The sequence below is a fragment of the Neomonachus schauinslandi genome, chromosome 9, assembly GCF_002201575.2.
Source record: "Neomonachus schauinslandi chromosome 9, ASM220157v2, whole genome shotgun sequence".
NCBI classification, from domain to species: Eukaryota; Metazoa; Chordata; class Mammalia; order Carnivora; family Phocidae; genus Neomonachus; species Neomonachus schauinslandi.
In genome coordinates this window covers 141,651,703-141,672,086 of record NC_058411.1, presented here as the reverse complement: position 1 = coordinate 141,672,086, position 20,384 = coordinate 141,651,703, and the positions used below count along the sequence as shown (strand labels likewise).

Below are 20,384 nucleotides of genomic sequence, written 5' to 3'. Positions count from 1 at the left end.
AATATATGAAGGACTATTATCCAAAATATACAAACAACTTAATTGAAAAGTGGGGCAAAGTATAAATAAATACCCTACCAGAGAAGATCTACAGATGGCAAGTAAGCGCATGGAAGGATGTTGCGCATCATAGGTCATCAGGGAAATGCAAACGAAAACAAGCATGAGCCACCAATACACACATATTAGAGGGCCAACACAGGGAACACTGAGGACGCCACACACTGGTGAGGATGCAGAGCAACGGAAACTCTCATTCTCTGCTGGTGGGAGTGCAACATGGGGCAGCCGCTTTGAAAGACAATTTGGTGGTTTCTTAGAAAACTAAACGTAGTCTTGCCATATGACCCAGCACTTGGGCTCCTTGGCATTTACACAAAGGAGCCGAAAACTTGTGTCCACACAAAATCCCTCACACGGGTGTGTACAGCAGCTTTGTTCGTAATTGCCCAAATTTGGAAGTAACCAAGAAGCCCCTCAATAGGGAGGTGCATTCATACACTGGATGCATCCGGACAATGGAATATTGCTCAGCCCTGAAAAAAAAAAAGAGCTGTCAAGCCCTGAATGGGCATGGAGGAATTTCACATGCATATTACTAAGAGAAGGAAGCCAATCTGAAGAGCCTACACACTGTATAATTCCATCTACATGACATTCTGGAAAACGCAAATCTATGGAGACAGTTAAAAGATCAGTGGTTGCCCGGGGTGGGGCAGCTGGAGAGGTGAATAGGCAGATCACAGGGGCGGTGAAGTATATACTGGGTATGAGATTACAGCGACGGGTACATGTCAGTACACATTTATCCAGACCCACAGGAGGCACACCACCAAGAGGGAGCCTCAGGCAAACTGTGGACTTTGGGTGATGATGACGTGTCAACGTAGGTTCATCCTTGGTAACAGATGTGCCCTCTTGGCATGGGATGCTGATGGTGTGGGTGCAGAGGGTATGTGGGAAATCTCTGAACCTCCCTCTCAATTTCGTTTAAGCCTAAAACTGCTCTTTTTTTTTTTTTAATTTGACAGAGAGAGATCTCAAGCAGGGGGGGGCGCAGAGGGAGAGGGAGAAGCAGGTCCCCGCTAAGCAGGGAGCCCAATGTGGGGCCCAATCCCAGGACCCTGGGATCATGACCTGAGCCGAAGGCAGATGCTTAACCTACTGAGCCACCCAAGTGCCCCCTAAAACTGCTCTTAAAAATGAAGTTTTTCTTTAAAAGTCAAGTGAAGTGTCTAAAAAAATTTTTTTAAGTAAATTTATCCTGACAATCCTTGTCTTTTAGCTGGTTCATAGAGGCTCTTAAATTATGCATACACTTGCATGTAAAATTATTTCATTTTAAATATTTTTTCTATTTTCCTGTTTTTTTTTTCTGTTTCTTTTTTTGTGTTTTTGGTGGTCATATTTTTCTCATTCTTCTTCTCCTTTATTGGTTCTGTTTATAACTCTGTTTCTGTAATTTTATGATTACCCCAGAAAATTTGGCATGCACATCCAGGTTTTCAATGTTAAACTTACCAGTTTTTACTTTTACCCTCCTTCCGAATGGTGCAAAAACCACTGAATATTTTCATTCCAGTAGTGCTCTCTCTCGGCTTATATCCTATTACTTTCAGGTAATTCAGCTCTATTTTTACATATATATTTATATATATATAAATACAAATATATATATATCCTCTTCCTTCCTTCTCCCTCCTCCCTCCCTCCCTCCCCTCTTCCTTCTTCCTCCCTCCTCCTCCTCCTCTGTCTTCTTTGGAATTTCATCTGTGAGGATATACTGGTGGTAAACTCTCTCAGGTTTTCTATCCGAGAGGCCTTCATTCCACTCACTCTTAAAGATATGTTAGCTGGCCTCCAAGTCTACGCTGATGGTTGCTTTCTCTTGCCACATTGGATTAATTATTCACAATTACCGCTGAGGCAAGAGCTTTGGGTTTAATCCTTGCTCATTTAAAGATGGTCTGTCTTCTCTCTGGCCGCTTCACAGATCTATGTGTTTCGATGTTCCGTAGCTCAACCAGGAGCTGTCTAAGTACGTTTTTCTTTTTATTCATTTTATTTGGGATTTGTTGGGTTTCATGACCCTGTGGATGGATGATTTCATCGGGACTGGAAGAACCGCATACACGCACATGTGCAGTGAGTCTCGTTCTGGAAGGCTGGTCTTTTTCAGATCAATTCTCTTGTCCCCTCTGCAGTGCTCTCTCAATCCACCTAGTTACTTTCAAATATCAATAATTTTATGATTTTTAAAATTTCTTTGTACTTTTCCCAACTCTGCTTAGAAACTTTCATGGTTCCTCTCTCCTCAAATTGTCCAATCATCTCTTTTATTTCTTTAAAAATTTAAGTATATTTATTTTGCTTTCTGGGTCTGTTTTTCCCACTACTGGAAGTCTTTGCAGGGCTGATTTTGGTGTGTATTGCTCCTTCTGGTTCTCTCTCATGGTGCCTATTCCAATATGTGTTTTGTTTTTATTATTATTATTATTTAACTTTTTTTCTCGGAGAGCTTGTAAGTCTTGTTAGTTTCTTGGTGGGAATCTTTGTGACCCAAGTTAAAGCTTGTTCCTCCAGAGAAGATTCGAATTTGTTTCTGCCAGGTGGCTGGGGCACCACCAGCCTGGAACCATTTTGAACTACATTCTTGTCTAGAGGTTTTTCAAGACATGCATGTGGTATGAATTAGGGTTACCAAGTCCTGTGAGGGCCATCTGGTAACTGTTAATCACCAGCAAATCAGAAAGGCTTTCCCTCCTTCCATTAGGGCCATTTCCAGACTGACAATTTTCATGCAGTTCCTGAGGGTGGGAGGGAGGGTGTACATTTCAAATGAGGATGTAATTAATGGGGGCTTCCTCTATGCGGAGTGTCCTCTTGAACTCTGCATCTTGGGAAGAAATCGGGACTTTCTGTCTGCTCCCGACATCCCAGAAAGCTATAGAAGGTGAAGTTCAAGTCCAGCTGGTTCATAAAGTGATTTCGGGGCATCAGCCAGCTTCTGGGCTGCTTACCTGCCAGGAAAATTGTGGTGTGGCTTTTTTTATTTCTTGGCTTCTGAGAATTCCTTACTCCTTTGCTCTTTCACTGATACATTCCCACCCCATCCCACGCTTTTACTTGGTTTTAGCAGAGGGATCAAAGTAATGAGTTACTATCATAACATCCTCAATACTGCGTCATCATTGTTTTCTATTACAGACAAAGGGATAAACATATTTCTACACACATCTTTGTGTATTTTGTCCGGTTATTTCCTGTAACAAATCTCTAGACTATGAAAAAGATGTGACAGAATTGAGAAATAGCTGGGAACCAGATTGTCAATACTTGGTGACTGGTTGGATTATTCGGGTTCTTGCTGGTCATCGATCCAGGTACTACGCATGATTTCATTTAAATCTTCTGAAAATCCCACAGGACCTGATATGATAAAAACTCGACTGAGGGTCATTTCTATTAAATTAGTAGAAATACAAACCCTGTTTTGGCAGAAAAAATATTCAGTTTTTTCGGAAAAGTGATATTCCCCAGAGTTGTAAATTTAGGAGAGCGCTTACAAAACTAGTAAGAGGAGTAAATTTTTGACTAGACAACATAATTTTATAATGTGAAACAAATATGTAAGACTAGGTTGGAAGAAGATGAATGAAGGGTGGTCCTATCGGTTATTAAAACAATCGCCCACAAGCATCTCAGTGCTTTCCCACTTTTAAGCTTTCCTTGAGTCTGATTAGCAGAGACAGTCCCTGGTTTTCTCAGGAGGCAGCTATTTTGTATGGAGACGTCACTACAGAGGTATGAGGCCTGAATTTATTCTTACAGAATACATTTGGTGGGGTACTCTCGAAGAAGGAAGAAGAGCAAGGATGGGCAACTGTAAGATGGGACCGGATGCAGAAGGTCCATGGGGCAGGGGATCTGGCTCACTGGGCCAGGAGGTGTGGGTCGGTCTGAGCAGTGTCAGAGAAGGCATGGGCTGGGGAGCTCAGATTGGGTCTTGAATCTATCAGAGACAGATACACCAGAGATTCAATCAGGCTCAAGAGGCGCATTTGCATCTTTACGAAATCATCCTAGCAGAAGAAGCAGTCCAGGGCAGGGACATTATGAATGAATAAATGAATGCTCCTTTCAAAGTGATTTTATTAAGATATAACTCATACACTGTATAATGTGTCCATTTAAAGTGTACTATTAAATGGTTTTTAGCATATTTACAGTCGTGTAACTGTCACCACTATATGATTTTATTTTATTTTGTTTTATTATGTTTTTTGTAGATAAAAGGATTTTAATTGTGGAAAGCGCATGAGACTCATCAAAAGAAACTCTAGAGTAAACAATAAAAGAATTCTGTAAGGGGTGTGGTGTCAAAATTAACATAAAGAAATCAGTATTTTCCTTGTGTACAAACTGCAATTAAAGTAATGGAGGAAGCAAATAAGCAAAAGACCAAATACCCAGGAGTTAAGAAGACACATCCAAGACCTATGTGACTATCTGATTTTAGAACATTTTCCTCACTAGGAAGAGAAGCCCCACGCTCATTAGCAGCCACTTTCCACCCACCCTGCCCCCCAGCTCCTGTCCATCCTTAACCATCCACGATTCTACTCCCTGTCTCTAAGATTTGTCAATTTTGAACTTTTCACAAAAAAATGGAATCATAGCATACGTGGTCTTTTGTGACTGCTTTTTTCCACTTAGTATTATGTTTTTGAGGGTCATCCATGTTATAGCACGTCACTCAACCCCGTCCCAGCTCTTGGTCGTCTCTCAAATCTTTGTGATTGTCCAAGGAGTGTGTCTTGTTTTTAAAGCACTCAGTAGGTGAGGGTCTGTCAACCAGCCCGTGTCCCAGAGGGGAAGATCTCGGTCAGCACCTAGATTTAGGTGGCTTGGAAGCCAGACCCCCAGGCAACCGCTTTTAAGGAATGCACATATATGCAGTCCTGTGGGACCACAAGGGTAGGCCTGCTGACCAGCAGAGCCAGGTGATGCAGAGGGGTCCCCTGGAAGTAGCCACAAGCATTGTTGCTCAGACACGTGTATGGCTCCTTCCTGGGAGATGCCAACGAGGCAAAGCTGACATCCCCGGCCCACATTCCCCAACAGCACCTCCAGAACCTCCAGACGTGTGCCAGATCGGAAGCCCGTCCCTAAGCCTGAAGCTCTAGGACTAGCAAGTAAGCCTCTTTCTCAGACAGGCTGGGGTTGGGGGGGGCACTCAGTCTGGCCGTTGTGCATTTCCCTGGGGGTGGTAGCATGCCAACAACTGTCTCTCCAACAGTTGCAGTCCCAGGGGACTGAGGAGCGCAAGCCCCCCACCCCCATTCCCGGCCCCCAAAGCCAGGTGCTCAAACGGGGTCCCCTGGGTGGCAGCTGCAGAAACGGGGTCACCAGCACCAGACATAAAAACCAGCACATCAGACGTGGGTAGACGCTTCCCTCTGGGGGATCCTGGTGCTCTGGAGTCCAGCAGAGGGGGGGCACGAAGCTGGCACTCACCAAAAAAGAAAAAAGAAAAGAAAAGAAAAGAAGAAGGAAAAGAAAAGAGAAACAAGAGAGCGAAGAGGGAAAGATGCGACCCAATGGCTTTATCCCAACAGCAGAGGGGTGGCGGGAAGATGGCGCCCACCAGTTCTGTCCCCTGTGAGGACCCCCCGCAGACCCCTGACCCTCAGACCAATGCTTTAAAATGAGCAAATGAATCTCTTTCCCATAAAATCTGGGCACTTTTCAAAGGGCTGCTTCCGTCTGACCCTGGGGTGGAGAGTGTGTGCCAGCCCCTTAGGAGACGGTCCTCAGCTTACTGCAACCCCGGGGGCTTCAGGGGGCATGAGCCCCAGGGGTCTTCAAAGCCCAGTGTTTTGAGGGTTCATTTCTCAGGAGCTTTAAAAGTTGGGGTGCCCGATGTGGGCTACAAACTCTTGACTCCGCATGGGGGAGCTCCAAGCTTCGAGTTCCCTCCTGATTGTGGGCCGCCCCGTCAGGGGTGGGATTATGAGGCTGTGTCTCAGAATTCCTGCCGTCCCCCCACCCTCTCTCCTTTGCCTGATGTAAAGGGGTCTCTCCGCCAGTTTGTAGTTTGTTTGTTTTTTTCCTGGAGCAAATAGTTCCACATGTGGCTGTAGATTTCGCGTGTCTGTGGGGGGAGGTGAGTTCAGTCCCCCTGGTCGCCATCTTGAACCAGAGCCTCCTCACTGTGCCTCTGATTTGCATTCCCTTGATGGCTAATGATGCTGAATATCTTCATGTGCTTCTTGGCTTCTCGTGTGGCTTCTTTGGGAAGGTATCCATTCAGACCCTTTGTCCATGTAAACAATTGGATTATTTGTCTTTCTATTACTGACTTGTAAGACCTCTTTATATGTTCTCCATCCAAATCCTTCATCAGGTACATAACTTGCAAATCTTTTCTGCAGTTCTCTGGGTTGTCTTTTCACTTCCTTGATGGTCTCCGTTGAAGCACAGGTTTTGTAATTTTGAGGAAGCCCGTTTCCACATTTTCTTTTATCACTTGTGCTTTTGGGGTCACATCTAAGAAGTGTTTTCCTAACCCAAGGTCATGAGGATCTGTGTCTTCTTCTAAGAATTTTTTTCAGTTGTAGCTAGTGTGTAGGTCTATGATCCATTTCGAGTTAATTTTTTTTTTTTGTCTATTGTGGGAAAACAGACCAGTTCATTCTTTGATGTGTGGATGTCCAGTCGTCCCAGAACCATTTGTTCAAAATATCCTTTAAGGGGCGCCTGGGTGGCTCAGTCAGTGAAGCGTCTGCCTTCGGCTCAGGTCATGATCCCAGAGTCCTGGGATCGAGCCCCAAGTCAGGCTCCCTGCTCATCGGGGAATCTGTTTCTCCCTCTGCTGCTCTCTCCCTCTTGTCCTCGCTCTCTCCCTCTTGTCCTCGCTCTCTCAAATAAATAAATAAAATCTTTTTAAAAATTCTTTTAAAAGACCCTTTCTAGACCCCTAGGCCATTGTAATATTCCAATGTCAGAGGAATACTCTGAATGAGGGCAGAGCCAGCAAGAATGGACATGTTGGGGCATTTGGAAAGGTAGAAGCACAGTGTGACCGAGGTCATGCAGGGAGCCCCGTGGAAAGGAGGACTTGAGAAGGATTTCTAGTTTCTGTCCCCACCCTTCCTCTGTACAGCAGGAAGTGTGTGGCCTTGGTGTCTCACGTGACCATCCTGGAGCCCATCTGCCAGGCCTAGTTGCTCATCCTCATGACTCACAGATCAAAGCCTGTTGCTGCATCATCAACCCAACGACCGTAAGTGAGCCTCGACCCGGAGGACAGTTGGATGATATTTCGCGGTTCCCTTAGCCTGGCACTGTTATGGTGTCTCGGTTCAAAGAGAAAATGAAAAGACTCCTATGTAAGTGGAATGCAGTTCGCTAACTCCGGAAGCTTCTGCCGGCCATCAGGGATCCACACATAAAATGAGCACTCCTAGGAAAGCAATGGCTCCTTCCAGCCCCTGGGGAGGACTTTAGACTCCAGAACAACGTTGCTTATAGGACACAGTGCCCCAGAACTCTGCACCTTCATTCTGGGTGTGTTCCCTCCAGGTCTTGGGCTCTTTCCGTGTTTGAGGGTTGGCTGCTCAGCCCCTGCAGGCACACGGCTGATCGTCACGTTGGGAAACATGGCTTCAAGAGCCTCCCGGCTGTCCCACTGCATTCCCCACTCAGGCACTGGTCAGGCCGACTAGCGTGGGCACTGCAACCCAAGTAGCGATGGGCACATCTCTCATGGCAACGAGGGGAAACGCATCTGGAAACGTGTCTGCTAGCCCATGACCTCAGTATGCGTCCTCGGCTTCCAGGGCTGCCCCACCTTGGCAGCAGGAACAGAAGAGTTGTGTTCTATGTGCTGCCAAGGGCGCCTTACTGTGCCCAAGTTCACGGGGATCCCACAGAGGCTCCTTTGAGAAGAAGCCACGCCACCCAGGACATCTTGCCTGAGACTGACCAGGCGCCTCTGGGAGCCAAGGAAAACGATGTGGTTCTCGAGAACGATCTTCTACCATGTGATCATCTCCCAGAGGACAGTAGCCCCTTAGATCTTTAAACATATCCATCCATTGCGTTCTGAAGTGTGGAAGTGTGGATGGCGATTATAGAGGTTGTTAAATCAACCCCCTTGGCTTACAAAGGGGGAAACTGAGTCTGAGCAATTAGGTGACAAGCCCAGGGTAGTGCGAGTTTTAATGTTGCTGGTCTCATACCCTCTACCCACTCCATCCCACAGTGCATTTCTGCTAAAGAAACCATTATGCTCAGAGTTGAACGGATTGAAAAGAATGAACTATACCTTGAAATAATCCCAGAGTGTGGATGAGTGCTGGGTTCTTGTTGGTGTCCAGGAAGTTGCAGGCCCACAAAACTTGTGCACTCTGCCTCTATTTTGGGAACTTTTCAGGGTCATGTAGTTGGGCTTTTTTTTTTTTTTACATGTCTGATAGAAAATTGCCTCTTGGATCCCACCTTCGGTTGGTGGTAGTACATGTCCGTTCTTCCCCGCACTAGCCCTCCAGGGAGCCAACTCCCACCATGGCCACACCAGAGCGAAGCACATCGAGTCTACACGACTATCCGAGTTTGGCACTTGCTGGGTCGACGCAGTTTGCCGGAGCCTCCAGCTAGTTCAGAGACTGGCTCTGTGGCAGAGGGAAGGGACCAGCCGCCTGCCACCCGAGTCTGAGAAGGTCCTGGTGGGAGGACGCAGAGCTATGAAGGAAGGGACTCCTCCGTGCTGTCTTGTGCTTGCAGAGGGGGCTCCACAACCTGCCTGCGCACCGTGGGGTCGCTGCTCCCACTGCCCGGTAAGAAGAGGCTTCACCACTGGTGTGCAGAGAGCAGAGGGGTCCAGGGGTTCATCTGGCTGGTTCTGGATAAAGCTTCCTACAGCCAACCCTGAAACCCCAAAGAAAGCTTCCCTCTTCTGAACATGGCATTCATCTCCAGGTAATCTGGACCAAAAAAAAAAAAAAAAAAGTCTCCACTTCCTATGATTCTCCTGCCATCAACTGGCTTTGCTTGTCGAGCTATTTCTAAATTTGTTTTGGACAGGGAGCTTAATAAAGACGATGGAAAGAAAAAAAGAAAAGAACATTCAACATACTGTCTTAAGTTTACTCATGTGACACTTGAAATGCATATAAAATGGCATTTTGTTTCTGGTCTGGTTGTAAAAGTCATCCACGCTTGCTGTAGGAAACGTGGAACATACAGGGGGTTGTGAAATTGGAAAATAGGTATGCATAACCCCATCACACAGACACGCTCTGCCAGCTCGTAAGAGCAGGATCCCGTCCACTGACATAATCTCACTACCTGGAATAGGGCCTCGTGCATAGTAAGTGCTTCATAAACATTTGATGAATGGATAATGTTACTATTTTGGTGTATTCATTTTCAGTCCTTTCCTTCTGCCTATGTTACATGATTATTGTGAGATCTATTCATAGCATCTTTTTTTTTTTACCTACCATGATAATACAACCATATGTATATTACAAAAATTCTTTATAAACATGATTTTTAAAGATGATTCATGTTTGTATATACCTCGCTTACTTATTTATCTTCATCTTTTTAGAGATTTGGGGGAAAATCCACATTTCAAAGGTACTTTGCAAATAAGGCTGCACTTTAGACGAGAAGACGTATTGGCTGTCTTACTAGGTTTCTCTATGTTCAGCGAACCCAAAAGAGCTACTGAATTCACATTTAATTGTTTACTTGCATGGTGTCCCTGGAGAGCATGGAGAAGTGGGAATAATATCAGAGGACATGGCCTCAGGGACTATTGTAATTAAGAAGTATCATTGGCTATTATATTGAATGAAGCAGTTGATTCAAAGAACTAGTCATGATGCTAAATCCTAGAAATACAGAGTCTCAAAAATTCAAATGAACTAAGCCCCCTTCCATAGAATTCCTGCTCTGTTTCCGTTTGGAGACTCTCAGGGGAGCCTGGTTGAAGATAGTTTTGTTCAGGTTAATATAGGAACACGAGTGCTATAGGAAGATGAGCCCTGGTTTTAAACCCTGATTTGGTCAAGAAAGAAAAGGAAAGCGATATGTGGTTTCTTGCAGGATCCTCTTGGGTCAGAACTAGATAAAACTGTAAACACAAAAAGGGCTGGGAGTGGACTTCTGGCTCCAGATGGCTCCAGAGTACCTTCTATTCATTCCCCGCCTCTTAGAATTTCTACCAAAATTCAAAGAATATATAGACTAATAAGGAGAAGTGCATGGGGAGAACAAGAGGCTGTGGGAAGAGGCCAACCACATTCTGGAACCCCTGAGAACTTCATGCATGACACAGTGCAGGTGACTCTGGACTGAGGGCAGGGCTAATTCGCCTGCCGCTGACCACGCAGGAAGTGAGTGGGGCAGATATCAGCAGGCCCCTCCCCCTCCCCTTCCCCCAGAACCTGCCCACTCACAGTGCCAATGGCTGGGGTGGAGGGTGCAGTGTTGGGTGCAAAGCGGGAGGCAAGAGTAGATCATCCTTCCATCCTGGGAAGTGGGCCAGGTGCTCTAGTCCACACACACACACACACACACACACACACACACACACACCCTGGACCCATGACATTAACCAGGCACTGACAAGGCTGGCTTTGAACAAAGGTGGGCCTCTCAGTTAGAAGAGGGCGGCAGGTACCCCTAACAGATCTCTACCCTGGAACACTTAAATACCAGGTAGCATCCAAACCGACAATAGTTTCTAGGTCCGGTGACAAATACCCAAGATTCCACACTCAGCAAATAATTTAAGTGTGACAACCACAAAATAACATTCTCAGACATGCAAATATTCAGAGAGCTTTCCATCTGCATAACTTTCTTGAGAGAAAACACACACACACACACATGCATGCATACACACTCAAGGATGATGGTAGTGAGTAATGCAACCAACATAATTCAAGAATTAGTTCAAGATCATTGGGGTAATAAAGTTATATAAAAACAGTTCTAGGCAGAGAAATAAAATAATAATACCATTATCCTCATTATTGACCTCTTTCCCTCTGTCCTTCCATCCTCTGTTCCTAAAACCCCCAAGTCATATGTTTTCTGTTCCATTGTTCACTCTGATGGAGAAATGAGTCCAAGCATACTGTTTAACATATTGCTTTATAAACTCAGCACCGTGGGAGAGTGCTCCAACTTATTAGTATAAAAAAAGAGCAAGGAAAATGTGAACAATACGGCAAGGTAGAAGAAAACGAAGAGAACCATAACCAAATATAACTTGAGAATGCTGGTTTTTAAGGCACTAAATTAAATCTTCAGAGATGGAAATCAGCAATATAATAAAATCATAATACTCTCAAGAATGCAAGGATGGTTCAATATTAAGAAACTTATTCATGTATGCTGGCGGGGATGCGGAGAAAGGGGAACCCTCCTACACTGTTAGTGGGAATGCAAGCTGGTGCAGCCACTCTGGAAAACAGTATGGAGGTTCCTCAAAAAGTTGAAAATAGAGCTACCACATGATCCAGCAATTGCACTACTGGGTATTTACCCCAAAGATACAAAAGTAGGGATCCGAAAGGGTACGTGCACCCTGATGTTTATAGCAGCAATGTCCACAATAGCCAAACTGTGGAAAGAGCCAAGATGTCCATCGACAGATGAATGGATAAAGAAGAGGTGGTATATATATACAATGGAATACTATGCAGCCATCAAAAGGAATGAGATCTTGCCATTTGCAACGATGTGGATGGAACTGGAGGGTATTATGTTCAGCGAAATAAGTCAAACAGAGAAAGACATGTATCATATGACCTCACTGATATGAGGAATTCTTAATCTCAGGAAACAAACTGAGGGTTGCTGGAGTGGGGGGTGGGGTGGGAGGGAAGGGGTGACTGGGTGATAGACACTGGGGAGGGTATGTGCTCTGGTAAGCGCTGAGAATGTTGAATCTCAGATCTGTACCTCTGAAACAAATAATGCAATATATGTTAAGAAAAAAAAAAAGAAGAAGAAGAAGAAGGTAGCGGGAGGGGAAGAATGAAGGGGGGGAAATCGGAGGGGGAGATGAACCATGAGAGACGATGGACTCTGAAAAACAAACAGGGTTCTAGAGGGGAGGGGGGTGGGAGGATGGGTTAGCCTGGTGATGGGTATTGAGGAGGGCACATTCTGCATGGAGCACTGGCTGTTATGCACAAACAATGAATCATGGAACACTACATCTAAAACTAATGATGTAATGTATGGGGATTAACATAATAAAAAAATTGAAAAAAAAAAAAGAAACCTATCTATGTAGCATTCATTCCACAGAAGTTTCTAAGTGCTTCCTATGCAAAGAACGGGGGAACTGACTGACATGAAACACGTCTCCATGGCTTCCTGTTCAGGGGAGGTCTTTCCTCCATTGGTCTATCTCTGTCATCACTGATCACTCGTACTTGTTTTCTTACTTGCTGAGGGCCTTCCTCCACTAGAACAGCATTGTTCCAACATCGGTGTCCTGGCCGGCTTGTTTACACCTGTTTCCCCAGCGCATGACAAAGAATCAGAGACCTATTGGCTGACATGGTTATTTGGCGTCTGTTGCCTTAGATCGGTATCTACACAGTCTATCTATTCACTCAATTTTTATTAAATGGGCGACTCTATCTATAGATGAATGGATGACGGTGATTCTAAATCCCTTTACAGAGCCTACAATTTACTGGTGGAGACAGACAATCCAACCAGAACTTCCATGGCTGTGCCCAAACCTCTGCTGTCTACGCATGTTTTTCTGTTCTAACTGACTTGCTGAATAAAAGGTGGGAACTGTTTTGCAGGAAGCTTCCACAACTTCTTCCCGAGAAAGGTCTGGAAAAGTAGAAGTGCAAAGTAGTACCTTCCTGCTTCCCAAAGCCTGTCATCAAAGGACACGCAGCAATTCAACCAGTAAGTGCGTCATGGAACTGTCCTCAGGAATGAAGCCTCACTGTCGCTGAGGACCAGGAATATCAGTGACGTGGAGAGATCTGGGGGAGGGTGGGTCTCGGCTGGTTCAGTTGGATTAAACGTGGCTGTGGTCTGCTCGCACTCTGGGAGTGCTTCTGTGTCTATGGCACTTAAGTGCCATGTTGGGAAGAGCCGACATAGGGGATAAAAGACAAGGGCTTTCCTCCTGCTCTGTCTTCTGACGTGTTCCTTGATTTTAGGGAGGCTACTGGCTCTCCCAAGGTCTCCAGCACCTCATCTGTCACCGGATGGGAGTGGAGGCTGAAGGATGTCAGGATTCTTGGTTGCTGCAAAGAGAATAGCCCTACTCCAAAGTCAGGGCATTTGAAGAATGCAGAAAAGCATCAAGAGATGCTTTTTCTTATCACCGCATGCTGATATTAGAAATAATCCATGTTAACCTTTTCCGTTCTTCCCCTCCTACGCCTCTACATGCCTAGAGAGCTCGCGTCCATGCACGCGCATACACACAGCACGACTTCATGTCCTTGGAAATTCTTCTGTAAACACCATGCTCAGTGGGTGCCTCGTATTTCATTATGTGAATGTGCCTAACCTAGTTAACCGACTCCCTAGTATTAGATAACTAATTTATTCTCCGTTTTTCACTAAGATAATCAGCATTGTTGAGTTTGTCCACGAAATTGTGCTTACGTTTGTGATGATTTTCTTCGGGAAACATAAGGGGCGGTGGATGGGAGCATGGTTAGGAGTGCACACTTGCTTCCAGAACTAATGATCCATGCAACCTTGGGCAAGTGCCTTCAACTCCGTCACATATTACTCAGCTGTAGGATGCACTCTTTAAACCATGATTGCCAAGCTCATTTCCTATTTTGGGACTGCTAGTTGCTTTTTTTTTTTTTATCGTAAGTTTTTGCTTATTTCCCCCTTTAGAATAATTTCCTAGAAATGAAGTTTCAAAAGGCAACTACACCTTAGATTTTGATCTGTGCTGCCAAATTTAAGTAGCTAAGACTCCAAAAATGTGTATGAGTACCTTTTTCGATCATAGCCCACACCATATTAAAATTTAACAATATATATTTGCTGCAGATTTTTCTCTATTCCCCTCTTCTCCGCCCCCCCCAACTTTTTTCTGGTCCTCTTCACACCCAGGACCGGCTACATGAGTTGCGGGGATCCGTGTAAGATGAAAGTGTGGGAACCTTGTTCAAACATTAAGAATTTCAAAATGGAGGCGGTGGGGCATTAAAGCCCAAGCCTAGGCCCCTCAAAGTGTGGGGTTCTGTGCGATTTCACAGGTGCATGCCCACGAAGCCAGCCTTGCTTGTGCCCTGGACGCCGAGCAGACCCTGGCCCCTGGCCCCCTGGCCCCCATGGAGCACCACCAGGAGACTGGAGGATGGAGGAGAAGCTGCTGGAGCATTTCTTCCCCGTTCCCTCTGCCTCCGTGCTGTGGTCCTGGCAGGCTGTGTCTGGCTGGGACTAGACACCAGGTCAGGGTGGCCCGCCTTCCGTGGACCCAGCACCCGCTGGGCTCTGGGAAGGCACCTGCCAGTTCCTGGGTACCTGGATGCCTTCGCTGTTTTCCTAAACCCTGTCCACCCTTTGTACATGGCCCTTCATTCGTTCCTCTCAGGGGCCTCGTGGGCTCGCACCTGACTGTTTCGCTGGCCCCGAAAACCAGCCTCTTTGCACAGCTGCCTTAAACGTTCCTTTGTTTATCCCTTTCTCTTTTTGGGGGAGTCCACCTATTTTTCTCTTGGGTGATCAGTTTTAGCATTAATTTATAAAAAGCCTCTTAGTTACATTAATATTTGGCTGTCATATTTGTGGGACATACTTTCTTCAGTTTATTGTCTTTCTTTTAAGTCTTTTTTTAACATAAAGATATCTTTATATAATCAAACCTATAGATTTTTTTCCTTCCTAATATAAAGTTTCTTCCACATCCAGAGGGCAATTAAATATTTGGCTATGTTTCTTTCTAATTTTTAAACAATTTGCCTTTTTTTTTAAAAGGCCTACTATAGCCATCATTAATGTTTGCTGTTTGATGTGAAGCAAGAATCTAAACGTGTTTTTAAGTTGGGTCCAGCACAGCTTACCGGTGGTCAGTTTCTGCCCGCCTTTCGTTGTACTCTTTCTGCTTGTTTGTTTTATCTCTTGGAAACGATGTGCGGTTAGATCTTGAAAGCAAACGTGGCCATCTCTTTAAGGAGAGACGTTCAGGCCAATGTGTTAGTTTTACAAATAATATTTGGTTTCACTTTTCTGCTTTTTATACTTTGTTATTATGACTTGTTTGTTCCCTGCTTCTTGCTCTGGGTGTGTGCCTAAATGTTGCAGCGATTTGGAAAGTGTTTCCAATTTTTATCCCCACTACATTTGGTTTCCTTTACGAGACGTTAATTAATTAATCAGTTGGGTTTCATTAATTAAGGAATACCTGAGGCTCTATTTTCCAAGTTGCCCCCCCTTTGGAAAATGGTGTTCTGCACCCCTCGTCTCTTTCCCTGTTTATTTTTCCATTCCGTAATTCAACTTCACCGTAACTTGCAAAGTCGTATTACTATTGCACAATCATCACAATGTACAGTTTCCCTTTCAAGAGTTACTTGACCACGTTTTCAATGAACTCAATCAATGCTGTATGTTTAATTTGCGATGGTAATCTTGACCTGCTTCCTTGTGGCGGGAGCACGTCCACGAGCCATTTGCAGACCAGTCCGTGCTTAGGGGACCCGACCTGTCCGGACCCCAGGGCCTGCGTCCATGCTGACTCCAGCTCCGTGGTGGGAGTGGGAACCGCTCTCGGGCTGCCTGGTGGCAGGGGGCTGGGGGGCAGAGGCGGGGCTGGAGCGGTCTGGGCTGTCCCCCTGCGCCTGCTCGTGGCTTTGGGGTGGCTCTGAGGGTGTTCTTAGCGGATATTTGCGTGTTGAGAGCACACATGACTTCTTCCGTTTCTCCTCTTGTGCTTTAGGTGTTAATCCCTGCTGCACCGGAGACACCGATTTCCCGATGATCAAGAAATCCGCAGCTTGCACAGACCAGCAGCCCTACTCCCTCTGCAGCAGCCGGAAGTCTCTCTCTCAACAGCTCGACTGTCCAGCAGGAAGGGCTGCCGTAAGGATGGAGGGGAGAACGGGGGCGGGGAGGGGCCCGGACTCAGCAGCGGCGGGGTGGGCGGGGGCTGGCTAGTGGGTTTGTGTCCGTGCAACTACTGAGGGGGGGCTGGCTAATGGGACTGGTCAGCTCTGGGCGGAGAAAGAAGCCCACAGCCTACGGTCACCGCTGAGTGCCCCCGGGTGCGGCACGTTTATGCTGTTAGGAGCTGATGTGCAGTGAGCATTCCCGGTGAGCAGACCCCGAGCCCCGGCTTTATTCTACCCGCATCCTGACTCTAGGGGGTAGACAGGACAGGTGGGGGAAGCACGCACGTGCACACGGCCAGTAGCAGACAGCCCTGGGGCTTGAAGTCGGACCTTCAGGACTCCGCAACCTGGGCTCTTAACCTTGTGCTATGGTGACGTGATTTACCCATGGCGCCCCTAATTCAAGCTCAGAAATGAATGTACTATTCGCCCCGTTTTAGAGTGAAGAAACAGGAGCTTGGCCAGGTGAGTAGCTGTCTGAGTTCACACATCTTTTTTTTTTTTTTTTTTTAAGATTTTATTTATTTATTTGAGAGAGAGAGAATGAGAGACAGAGAGCATGAGAGGGAGGAGAGTCAGAGGGAGAAGCAGACTCCCCGCTGAGCAGGGAGCCCGATGCGGGACTCGATCCCGGGACTCCAGGATCATGACCTGAGCCGAAGGCAGTCGCTTAACCAACTGAGCCACCCAGGCGCCCTGAGTTCACACATCTTAAAACTTAAGGGACCAGGCAGAATTTGAGCCCAGCCCCGTGCGCTGCACACCGCGTGTCCTTCCCACTGTGGGCATTAGCTGGCAGGTCGGGGGCTCAGCAGACACGAAGCTCGGTGTCCCCAGCCTCCTCCTGCCGCTTCCTTAAGCCCCAGGCGGTGTAAGCCAGGCTGCCACCACCACCACCCTGCACTCCGGTCTATAGCGCCTTGTCCCTCTTCGTCTCCTCTCTAGCACTGGAAAGCCTACCCCGTCCTTCAGACCCCTGCCTAACGCTACCTCTGCTGGGAGCGCTCCTGACCCACCAGCTGCATGGGCCTCACACTTTTCCCAGTGCCCGTCCTGGGCGCCTGTCCTCTTACAGCCCTCCCGCCAGCAGAGCATGAGCGCTCCGAGGGAGGGCTCCGTAGGCAGGTGATGTTTGATTCTCCCTGCAGGTACTCGGTAGTCCGGTAGATGCCTGCAAGTTTCATCTCCCTCTTCCCTTCCTTTCGTGGACTTAGTATGTCTTTCATTTGCAAACTGGGAGCTTCGGGGTCCCAGGGTTAGGAAAAGATGACCCTCAAAGTGGCAGATGATTTTAACATAAGAGGAGACAGGCAGAGAATGGTTAAGTCACTTCCTCAAGGTCACCAGCTGGTCCTTGGCAGAGCCAGGGAAAGAACCCAAGGCAGCGGGGCTCGAGTCTCAGCTCTGACCCATAGTCCAAGCTCTACTGTCCCCCTCCAAGTGGCTTCCTGCAGCACACGGGGTGTCTGTCTCTCTGGCACGTTCTGCTTCTCCTGCGATTTATGCTCTGCGTTTTAAAATCTCCCTGTTCCTTGCGCCCCACTCCATGCCCGGGGCAAGGAGGGCTCTCAGCACGGTGTCTTGAATCGGACACAGTCTGCTGAGGGCATTCTGGGTGGCTGGGGTCCCCGCCTCTGTTTGAGACTTTGGCAGGGTGGTCTGGGATGCACTCCGCACCTGCCGTCGGGTCAGGCCTCAGGGGGCTGCCAGATGCTGGTCTGCAGGGAGGTAGGACCCAGTCTCTCTCCACCAGCCGCCCACCACGCCTCATCAACCACGTGCGGGGGTCATGTCATGCCCTCCCCCCCAGGAGAGGGGGTCCGGGCCCTGCCCCTGCCCCTGTCCCTGAGGTGTGTGCTGCTGCAGTCCTGTCAGCTCACCCCTTCCCACCCTGCCTCCCTCCCTCCTGCAGGGCACCTCGAGACCTGCACAGTCCTTCAGCACAGCTCAGCTCGCGCAGCCCTCGGGAGGCCTCCAGGCTTCCGTCATTTCCAACGTCGTGCTGATGAAGGGCCAGGCCAAGGTAAGCAAGGGCCATTGCCAGCAGACACTGCTGGATGGACCCCAGCCCCCGAGGAGCTGTCCTGTCCAGGAAAGGAAGGAGCGAGGCCTGGTGATGCGGCTGCTGTGTGAGCGTCGCCAAGTCCGGGGAGGCTTGGGGAGGGCCCCCAGGCCTGCCTGACCCGTGCAGGTCACCACGGGGCAACTGTCAGCCGACTTGTTCTCGGCATAGTATTTCCTAGAAGTGAGTTTCACCGGGTGATTAAATTCAAATCCTTTAAGTCCGTTCAAGCTGCTATCACAAAAACACGGATGAGATGCCTTAGCTAGCACCTCTCACCGTCGTGGAGCCTGGAAGTCCATGGTTAAGGTGGTGGCAGATTTGGTGTCTGTTGAGGACAACTTTCCTGGTGGGTGGACGGGGCCTTCTGTCCGTGTGGGCACCGGGCGCGTGGCGAGGGGCGAGGGGGCGCTCTGGGGTCTCCTCCATAAGGACACCCATCTGCTCGCGAGGGCCCCAAACTGTGACCTGCTCCCCTCCCAAAGGCTCCAGCTCGCACACGAAGTTTGGGGAGGACACAGACGTTCAGTCCACGTGTCTCCACCCACTTTGTATATCCACACTGATTTCTGCTGCACGACTGAGAAACCCCGAAAGGAGGGACGAGGCAGAGGTGGTGGAGGAACAGCCCAAATGTCTCTCTGTGTTCCCTCCAGAACATTCTGGAATAGACACGGGCAGTTGCTGCAACGTTCACAGATGAGCCCAAGTAACCCCGATGATTAAATAATGGAAGAGTGGGTTTTTGGTTTTGGGTTTTAAATCCCCCTACTATAACTTGGGCGCGTAGTGTGAGGGGAAGATGCTCCCTGCTGGTTGCTTCCTTTCTGGTCAGGGGAGGGGCCCCCCCGCACGCCTGGGTCCTCTCTCCCCTCCCCTCCCCTCCCTTCCCGGGAGCTCAGCAGAGACATGAATGCGGAGACCCTGTTGCTCCTCTCGTCACAAGACAAACCCCCTCCATGCTGACTTTGCTCCTAACAGCCTGGCTTTCTGACTAGTAAATTACGATGCTGGGATTTAGGTAAAGGTATTTAAAAAATAGTTGGCTTTTAAATCGCTTGCAATGCTCAAAAGAAAGCAAAGGGCGCCAAAGCTCACGCAGAGAGGACTGGAAATGGTTTAATTGATCTCTGTGTCTGCATGTTCACTAAATCACATGTAGGCACGGGGCTGACCGAGCCGGCCTGCAGGGGCCGGGGGACGGAGCCAGGTGCAGGGTGTTGGATGCCTGGCAGGGTGGTGCGTTCAGACGCAAGCAGGCCTCCCACTGTCCGCCTCGCACAACCTGTGCCCCGAAGGAAGGCCCCATAGTCGAGGATGGCAAGTAGGAGCGGGGCGAGGGCTGAGTTCAGGAGGAGGAAGCAGAGCTAGAAGGCTCCATACGTGCTTGAGCTAGAGTCACAGGCAAATCTTTGGGCAACAAGGCAGCTCTGGAAACCCAGGCACTGTGCTAAGGGCTTGGCAAGGATGCCTCTTCCAGCCGTGGTGACGGCCCCGGGGTCACCTCCCTTTTCCCGCCCAGGACACTGAGGGTCTGGGAGGACGCAGGACTTGCTCAGGGTCACTCGGTTAGTTAGCAGCCAAACTTAGACAACGACCCAAGACTTCCCGACTCCGGGGCCTCGTTCTAACCGTGGCGCTGTGCCGTCTCACCGGGGCGGGCAGACTTGGAGTCTGCAGGAGTTACCTCAGCCCAGTGAAGCTGGGGTCCACGGAGGAGCCTGGAAGCCACACCTCCCTCTCCTTCCTAGCCCTGTGCCACCCTCCGATACCATTTGTCTCTCCTACCCTGGAACACGCACCCTCACCAGAAGGCTAGAACAGTGCCACGTCCGCGGGGCTTCCCTGCCTGGTTCCCTACGGCATCTGCGGATGGGTGCCGGGCCGGCCATGGCTCTGGCACGGGGGTGATGCTCCTGAGCAGCGATGCTCTTACAATGGTGGCCATGCCCACGGGGTCCGTCCAGAAGCCAAGCTGTGAGCCCCTGCCCGGCACGCCTGCAAGCTGCCACCTGGCATGTGTCTTGGCTCCATGACGCACGTCACCTGAGCACCTGCCAGAGGCGGGCACTGGCACACCGGATTTGTTCACTGCCTTCAGGGAGCTGAGAGTCTAGAAGGAAGCCCATCGAGACCCCAGCTAAGCCTTCCTGGGAAGCAGGGAGCTCCTTGGTCACCGACAAACCAAG

General features: G+C 48.3%; 1 protein-coding gene across 2 annotated transcripts in view; it reads left to right on the top strand.

Moving 5' to 3' along the window:
* The window catches only part of IL16 (interleukin 16), a 71,029-nt gene that overhangs the window by 19,275 nt on the left and 31,370 nt on the right, over positions 1-20,384 (top strand). For both annotated transcript variants that reach the window (XM_021680598.1, XM_021680597.1), the window contains exons 2-4: positions 12,846-12,954; positions 15,962-16,104; positions 18,046-18,156. In XM_021680598.1, the coding sequence (XP_021536273.1) occupies positions 12,846-12,954; positions 15,962-16,104; positions 18,046-18,156 (363 nt within the window). The remainder of the gene's footprint in view (positions 1-12,845; positions 12,955-15,961; positions 16,105-18,045; positions 18,157-20,384) is intronic.